Source organism: Sus scrofa, chromosome 2 (assembly GCF_054392235.1).
Source record: "Sus scrofa isolate SSC_HxYL_T2T_F1_AM1 chromosome 2, Sscrofa_HxYL_maternal_Yorkshire_Landrace_v2.0, whole genome shotgun sequence".
In the NCBI taxonomy this organism is placed as follows: Eukaryota; Metazoa; Chordata; class Mammalia; order Artiodactyla; family Suidae; genus Sus; species Sus scrofa.
The window spans coordinates 14,788,524-14,797,325 of record NC_139384.1 but is presented as its reverse complement, the minus strand read 5'-3'; the positions used below and the strand labels follow the sequence as shown (position 1 = coordinate 14,797,325).

General features: G+C 36.7%; 1 protein-coding gene across 1 annotated transcript; it reads left to right on the top strand.

Moving 5' to 3' along the window:
• Nucleotides 1-7,076: 7,076 nt before the first annotated feature.
• On the top strand, nucleotides 7,077-8,027 carry LOC146405154 (olfactory receptor 8K3-like). Its single transcript, XM_085015165.1, has one exon. It carries the CDS (start codon nucleotides 7,077-7,079, stop codon nucleotides 8,025-8,027), a length of 951 nt encoding a protein of 316 aa, XP_084871291.1.
• Nucleotides 8,028-8,802: the final 775 nt, after the last annotated feature.

Sequence of the window (8,802 nt, the reverse complement as noted above, 5' to 3'; positions counted from 1 at the left end):
TCTTTGACTGTCACCTGCTCATTTCCCCCTCCATCAAGCCCCTGGTCACCACCCTCTACTCTGCTTCTATGAGTCTGACTATGTTAGATAACTCCTCTAAGTGAGATCAGCAGTATTTGTCTTTCTGTATTTATTTCACTTAGCAGAGATCCCCCACCTCCATCCATGGAATTACAAAGGCAGGATTTCCTCTTTTATCAAGGCTGAATAATATTCTGTTGTATGTATAGACCAGATTTTTAATCCATTTTTCCATAGATAGACATTTAAGCTATTTGCGTATCTTGACTCTTGTGAACAATGCTGTGATGACATGGGAGTGTGGTTTCTCTCCAAGATCCTGATTTCAATTCCTTTGGATAAATACCCAGTAGTGATTGCTAGATAACATGTTAATTTTATTTTTTACCTTTTGAGAAGCCTCCACATTGTTTTCTGTAATGTCTGTAACCAATTTACACTCTTATCAACAGTGTACAATGATTTCCTTTCTCCATATCTTTGACAACACTTGTTTCTTTTTTTTTTTTTAAATAGCCATCCTAACAGGTATGAGGTGATAAGCAATTATAGTTGTGATTTGCATTTGATAAAATATCCATTCTACAGAAAGCAATCTAAAGATTCAATGCAACCCTTATCGAAAAACCAGTGGTATTTTTTTTGATAGAAATAGTGAGTGGTACCAAAAAAAAAAAAAAGACCCCAAATATACAAGTAAATATTATTCAACAACAAAGCTGGAGTCATCACATATTCTGATGTCAAAATATACTAAAAAGCTACAGTATTTGCACTATATAGTATTGGTGTAAACACATGTGTAGACCAATGGACTAGAATAAAGAACCCACAAATGGATTCACATATATTTGGTCAATTGATCTTCAGCAAGGGTATCAACAGTACACAATGGACAGAGACAGTCATGTCAACAAATTGCATTGGGAAAACTGGATAGCCACATGTCAAAGAATGAAACTTAACCCTCATCTTACACCAGGAAGAAAGGTAAACTTAAAGACAAACATCAGATTTGCTACTATAAAACTTACAGAAGAAAGCATATGGAAAAAGCATCATGACACTGAGCTTAGTAATAATTTAATAGATATGACACCCTAAACATAGGCAACAAGAGCAAAATTAGATAAGTGTGAATACATCAAACTAAAAATATGCACAGCAATCAACAGAGTGAGAAGGCAACCTACAGGAGAGGTGAAGATACTTGCAAGCCACTTGAACAGACATTGCTGCAAAGAAGATATACAAATGGCCAAGAGGCAAATAAAATAAAATAAAATAAAATAAAATAAAATAAAATAAAATAAAACAAAACCACTTAACATCACTAATCATCAGGCAAATGAAATAAAATAAAGTAAACAAACACAAACACTAAACATCACTAATCATCAGGGAAATACAAATTTCAATAGAGTTCTGAAGGACACTATTTACTCAATAAAGAGAAACGTGCAGATAATTATTCCAGAACCATTTTCTTTTTTATTGAGTGAATCACCATGTTGGTATTTCGAACCAGAAGATAATTGGATTATATTTCCCTTGAGGCAGCTCCTGTAATTCATCAATATTTGAATAAGTGGATATAAACAATCTAAATTAATTTGGTATATATGACCTGCCTTTGCTGTTCCACAGGTAAGAGAAAATTTCAGGTCATTTGCAGAAAAGTTTGGAAAAGATGGGATCTCAAATATCAACATTAATATGTTTTGAGTTCTTCCTACTAAATCTTTTAGTTTTCGCATATTGCAAAGGTGAATAAATACAATAAAGAAAATAGAAAAAATTGAATTTCTGTAGAGTTAAGAAAGAGTGCTCCCAGTTGAGTGTATGCTTTTATTTTCCTGACAGAAGACGGATCTGTTTAAAATAAGCACAATTAGGAAAATTCGTCAGCAGAAGGAAAGAAAACACTTGACCTAGTAAACTATCTGGATGCTTATATTTTGCTATGATGAGAAAAGCAGTCAATTCTACTTTTGTTTTTGACTCTGTCATGTAGAAGTTTTTTTAAAAATGACTACTATTTTATAATGTTTTTCTAGTCCATATTTTTAAAACTTCTAAATCTGTATCAATAATTATATTTATTTCACTGAGAGTGCCAAGTGGGAGGCCAGTTGTAGAATGAGGCCATAGTATTACAGGAGGCCTTGAAAAATGGTGAAAACTGGATATGCTATGCAGGAGACCTTGGGTTAGGTCTTGGCTCTGGAGCTTATTAGCTGTGAGAAACCCTATACAGGGGAAATTAAGGAATGCATGTAAAAACCCATTCCTGTTGCATGTGCTTCGTACATGTCTGTTATTGTATTTCTCCACCTTTGTGAACTTAGTGTTTCGAGGTTGAGCCAAAGATATTTGGATTTTCTGCTTTCTGTTGAAATTGTATTTTTAGAAGAAGCTTTGCATTAAAGAATTTAGATTACTAAATTCTTCAAAAATCACAGTCATTTCCTTTTCATATCTCTCATTCTTTCACCACCACCTTCTAATACTGAGTTAGTTATATGCAGTATAACTGTTATTTTGGCCTCTATCTGAAATGTCGGTTTCAAGGGAAATACAACTGAACTATTTTTTTTTCATTCTTTTATTATATATGTCCAGTTTCCCCAGCACCGGTTATTTATTTTGTTTTTATTTTATTTTTTAAATTTTTTCGTCTTTTTTCGAGGGCCACACCTGTGGCATATGGAGGTTCCCAGGCTAGGGGTTGAATTGGAGCTGTAGCCTCTTGCCTATAGCACAGCCACAGCAATGCAGAATTTGAGCTGCATCTGTGACCTACTCCACAGCTCATGGCAATGCCGGATCTTTTAACCCACAGGGTGAGGTCAGGGATCAAACCTGTGTCCTCATAGATACTAGTCAGATTAGTTTCTGCTGAGCCACGATGGGAGCTCCTCTGAAGGATTTAAACATGTAGTCTTTCACTATCTTATTTACCCAAGTAAACTTAAGTTCACCGTAATGTAGAAAATGGAATTGTGGTGATCTGTATGTGTATTTTTGGTCTTGGTTAAACACAAAATTCACTTTTTTTTTTTTTGGCCATGCCTATGTCATGAGGAACTTCCTGAGCCAGGAATCTAACCCCCGCTATAGCAGCAACTCCAGCAGCTGCAGTGCAACACTGGATCCTTAACTTGCTGTGCCACAAGAGAATCCTTCTTTATTCTTTAATCCAGAGACATAAAGAATGAGTAGGGGAAAAATATAATAATCCAAATTTGATTTGCTGGATTTAACACTATGAAAATATTTTGGCTTGTATTAATGATCGTAAAACAGATATATTACATGTAGGTAAGGAATAGAATATCTGGATCAAGACTCTGATCACATATATTTTTTAAGTTAGTTACATTAACTTTGTGATCAAATATTTGCTATATTTAAAAAATACATACATCTCTGATCAAAGTTCAATTATATGGTCACCTTAAATTTGTAAACAAACTGAAATATTTAAAGGGCATTGCTTTGCATATTTACTGCTTTACACATTTAATTAGTCTGTGTCGCTGTGTATTATTTCGTCTGATTGGGCATTTACATAAATTACAGGTTTCAAGAGGGTAAACTTTGGAGTGCAAACCTAGCATCACACAGGGCTTTTAATCCATGAACCTCGCCTATGAATAGGTGCTTTCAGATCCTAAATCCTAGGTTATCTGTCTTGAACAAGGTATAACATTGAACCATGTTAAGAATTGTATAGAAACTGGTCTTTTTCTTTTGACCCTTTGTCACATTTAGAAAATTCTTACTCCATCATTATAAAATATATATTAACTTTCTTATTCTACAGGCGACTGTGCAAATGACTTCTGGATAAGCGATGAGATCCTGCTGTACAGCTCAGGAAACAATACCAAATCTCTAGGGATAGAACATGATGCAAGATGACAGTGTGAGAAAAAGAATGTGTGTGTGTGTGTTTATGTATGACTGGGTCACTAGGCTGTCCAGAAGAAATTGACACAGCCTTGTAAATCAACTAGAATAAAAATTTTTAAAAACTTCTGCTAAAACTATGTGCTTACCTGTGTCCATTCTAAGCTCTAAAATTCTTTGTTGAAATGGATTGTGCTTAGTACATCATTGTATGTCAAATTCAGACCAGCATTTGGATTTTTTTTTAATAATGGATTACGACTTTTAAACTGTTAGCTCTATAAAGTTAAATCTGATTTAATAATTTATCTCAATCCCTTACCATATGTACAGAGAATACATATTCATAAATTGAATATCCAGAGTATGACTTCTTGTGTACTGATGATGGAAGTTATATGGATCAAAGAAATTTTGAAATAGATCCATATTCATTTTAATAAATTAATTTTGCTTATTTTTTCTAATATCAGGGACCCACTCCTTTGAGATCGATCACAGAAGTATTCATTTATCAATCAATGGGGACTGTACACAAAGCTGTGAATTGTGGAGATGCATGTAGAAATCAAGAGTTTGTAACTCACTGAATGCTTATTACTATGGAAATAAACGTATACTAGATGGAGGGGAGACCAGATTAGAGTAACCATACGAAAGAGAAGACAGCTAAGTATTGATGTGTAAATAGCTTGGATGTGCTTCCAAAACAGAAATGAATGAGAACCTTTAGGTATCAAATTGAGTTCTGTAACAACCTAAGCACATATTAAAACATGCGCTATATTTACATCATAAGGCTGTATTCCTTTTTAAGGACACTTATCAACTTTTATGGAGGGGGTATATGTGTGGGGAAGTGAAAATGAAGTCAGGATGGGAAATGAGGACTGAGTGTGATTATGGGATATGGAATCCAAGAAAAATTAACTCAATTTCATCTCTTACATTGACAAAATAAAGGTAGATCCACATTCATATTTGCATTCCTTCCGAATTTTTTTTTTTTCTTTTTAAGTCCACACTTGTGGCATATGGAAGTTCCCAGGCTAGGGGTCGAATCAGAGCTACAGCTGCCAGCCTGACCACAGCCACAGCAACATGGGATCTGAGCCATGATGAAACCTACACCACAGCTCATGGCAACCCTGAATCCTTAACCCACTGACCAAGGCCAGGAAATGAAGCTGCAACGTCATAGATACTAGTCGTGTTCATAACTCGCTGAGCCACAAAGGGAACTACTCCTTCTGAATCTTTGAACCACTCTAGGGCATGTTTAAAGTGGTTTATCTTTATCCTTGGACATAAAGCTTGGGAAGAAGCCATTGTGGAAAACACTGAATGTTGAAATAATTTGTGGGTGGCTTAGGCCTCTATCCAACAAAAAATAGACTCAAATCCAGATATTCCAGGAAGTGCAGCAAAACTAATAACAAAAGAAAGCATGTGAATTGTATTTAAAAGACAGTTTCCTCAATTGGGAAATCAAAGATACCGTGAATAATTAACAACGATCAGTGACATCATGTCCTATGCTCAGAAGCTTTGGGAATAACCAAGACATTGCATTCAAGTTCCCAGGGTACTGTCTCCAAGGGGAGAGCCACTCATAAATTCCTCTGACTGCAGTCAGGCTAGGAATCACATGGGGGAACACGGAGGCATCCCTTGCTTTAGGTGAGTAGATGGCACAGATTAGCATAATGACTAGAAGAGTATCAAACTGAGTTCTCTAACAACCTAAGCACAATTATCAGTGACAATTATCAACCTCTGTCTTCAGTTCAAAATTATAGTTATGAGTTTTAGTTGCTGATGCCAAACTCAACACACTGTACCATTAACGTGATTTATCTTCTCATAACTATAATTCTGGAGAAAGCACATATTTTTAGCACTGGTGTTGTCTACTTTGAAGGGAGTAAACAACCTTGTTTCTATATGTTATGAATTAAATGCAGGGATTCTAGCTCATAACCATTCTGAAGTTAGAATAGGTAGTTCTTCAAAGCTGCACCTTGGCTACGCAAAGATGCTGATAGTCAGAGAAGCATTATTGATACTGTGTCTATACCTCAGATTGTAACAGTTTCTGGTGGGGCTTTCAGTTATTCAGGGATATGACCTTACCATTAACTCTTTTCATCATGCATTCATAGAGTTTTATTTATGATGTAGATATCCGTGGCCTCTTATTGTTGTCATCGTATAAGAGACTGGATTTTCAGAGTGTAAATTTCCCCAAGGCAAGACCTAGTCAAGGAGTATATAAGATTTATGGCATATATAATGTTTCTTTGTAGATGATTCTACCAAATATATGTATGTACATACATGCTTTTTGGTACATGATACTTATTTGGTAATATATGCTTATTTGGTACTTGACTCTGGGAGGCAAAGTGTGGGAAAAGGGTGTGTGAGATTGAGAAGGGAGAAACCTAATAAAGGGTGCAAAAAAGGAGTCAATTCCTATTGTATTTTTTTCATTTTTTAAAATTTAATTGAAGCATAGTCAATTTACAAGGTAGTGATAATTTCTGCTGTACAACAAAGCAATTTCATCAAATATATACACGTCCATTCTTTTTCAGATTCTTTCCCCATATGGATTATCACAGGATATTGAGTAGAGTTTCTCTGTGCAATACAGCAGGTCCCCGTTGGCCAGTCATCCCATATACCACAGTGTGCATACGCCAATTCCACATTCCCAGTCTACTCTTCCCAGTCCCCGACAGCAGTGACAACACCAGTTCCTTAATCAGCTAGGCCACCAAGAAACTCACAATTATATATTTTAAAGAAAAAACATTTCGAAAGCTATCAATATTCCCACACTGATCATATATTTTTAATGATATTTTGCCGACAATCCATAAAGGGACTTTACAGACCTTCTAATGACAACCAGGACATCACAGGAAAAATAAAATGGCTGTTATAAATCTCAGGTTGCAAGGGTTTCTAAATTTGGCTACAGGTTCAACAATGGAGGTGAGTCTTGTTTTAAATGGTTCTATGTGCAATCACTGGATTGATCTTACACGAAATGGCTTTGAATACTAAACTTTTAACAGATGAGAGCTCCTGAAACCCACCACCTCTTCCAATGGTTCTTCCCACAGTTACTGTCCTTAATGGCTTGGATGGAGAAGTGGAATCAAACCGTGCTGAGTGAATTCATCCTCGTGGGAATCACAGACCTGCGTGAGCTGCAGGCTCCCTTCTTTGGGCTGTTCCTCAGCATCTATGCCATATCGGTGGTGGGCAACTTGGGCATGATCATCCTCACCAACGTGGACGCCAGTCTCCAGACACCCATGTACTTCTTTCTCAGACACCTGGCTTTCATTGATCTTGGTTATTCCACGGCAGTGGGCCCCAAAATGTTGGTCAACTTTGTAGCTGATCAAAATACAATCTCCTATCACTGGTGTGCCATACAGCTGGCTTTCTTCATCTTGTTCATCATCAGTGAACTTTTCATTCTGTCGGCCATGGCCTATGACCGCTACGTGGCCATCTCTCACCCTCTGCGCTACGCTGTAGTTATGTCACAAAGAGTCTGCTGGGTGGTGGTGGCAGTCCCCTATCTGTATAGCGTCTTTTTTTCTCTGATAACCACCATAAAGATATTCATTTCATCCTTCTGTGGCTATAACGTCATCCGTCATTTCTACTGTGACAGTCTCCCCTTGTTGGCTTTGCTGTGCTCAGGCACACTGGAAATCGAGCTGTTCATACAGATCTGTTCAGTGTTTAATTTGGGTTCATCTCTTCTGATCGTGCTTGTGTCCTACATACTGATCCTTAAGGCGATCCTCAGAATGAATACCGCCCAGGGCAGGCACAAGGCTTTCTCCACCTGCGGATCTCACCTGACAGTGGTCGTTGTATTATACGCAACTCTCTCCTTTATGTACATGCAGCCCAAGTCCAGTCACTCCTTTGACACTGATAAAATGGCCTCTGTGTTTTACACGTTGGTAATCCCCATGCTGAATCCCATGATCTACAGCTTGAGGAACAAAGAGGTAAAAGGTGCTTTGCATAGGATATGGAAAAGTCTGCACAAACACCCTCTATGAAATTAAATTTAGAATGTGTATACAATACATTCAACTCTAGAGAACTGTTGGTTATATGTGATTAACTACTAGAAAGCTGTCTTGTGTCCAAAGCATGAAAAATAGAGACTTCTGTTTTCAACTTTTAGATGTATGGGTAGTGATGATCCCTTTTAATAATCAAGTTAGTAGTCAAGTTCATGTGGAAATGCAAATGATCTAGAACAGCCAGGGCAACATGTTAGTAGAAGAAAGATTCCGGAGGACTTCCAATAGCAGATATCGGTTCCTTAAATAAGGCTAAATTATTTTCGCAATTGTGTCATCAGTGCATATATGGACAGAGACACCAATAAAATAAATGAAAATAAATTCAATAGACTCACCCATATAAATTCATTTGACATAAGCTGAAAGCTCCACTGCAAGTTCAGAAGGAAAGAAGAGTTTTTTCAGTAAATTGACCTAGTTCAATTAGGTTTCCTATGTAAAACGTGGACCATAGTCATTTGCTTGCTTCCTATGTAAAAATTAAATGAGATGTATATATAAACAGAGGTGTGCAAGCTAAAATTACAACGTTCCTTAAGGAAAAGTAAAATAATATCTTTATCATTTGGGATATGAAAAATGATAATACCAAAAGATCATATCACTCTTTCCAAAATTAAATATTTTTTTAATCAAAATACGCAGTTCAAGGGGTTCCCATTGTGGCACAGCAGAAACGAATCCAACTAGGAACCATGAGGTTGCAGGTTCAATCCCTGGCCTTGCTCAGTGGGTTAAGGATCTG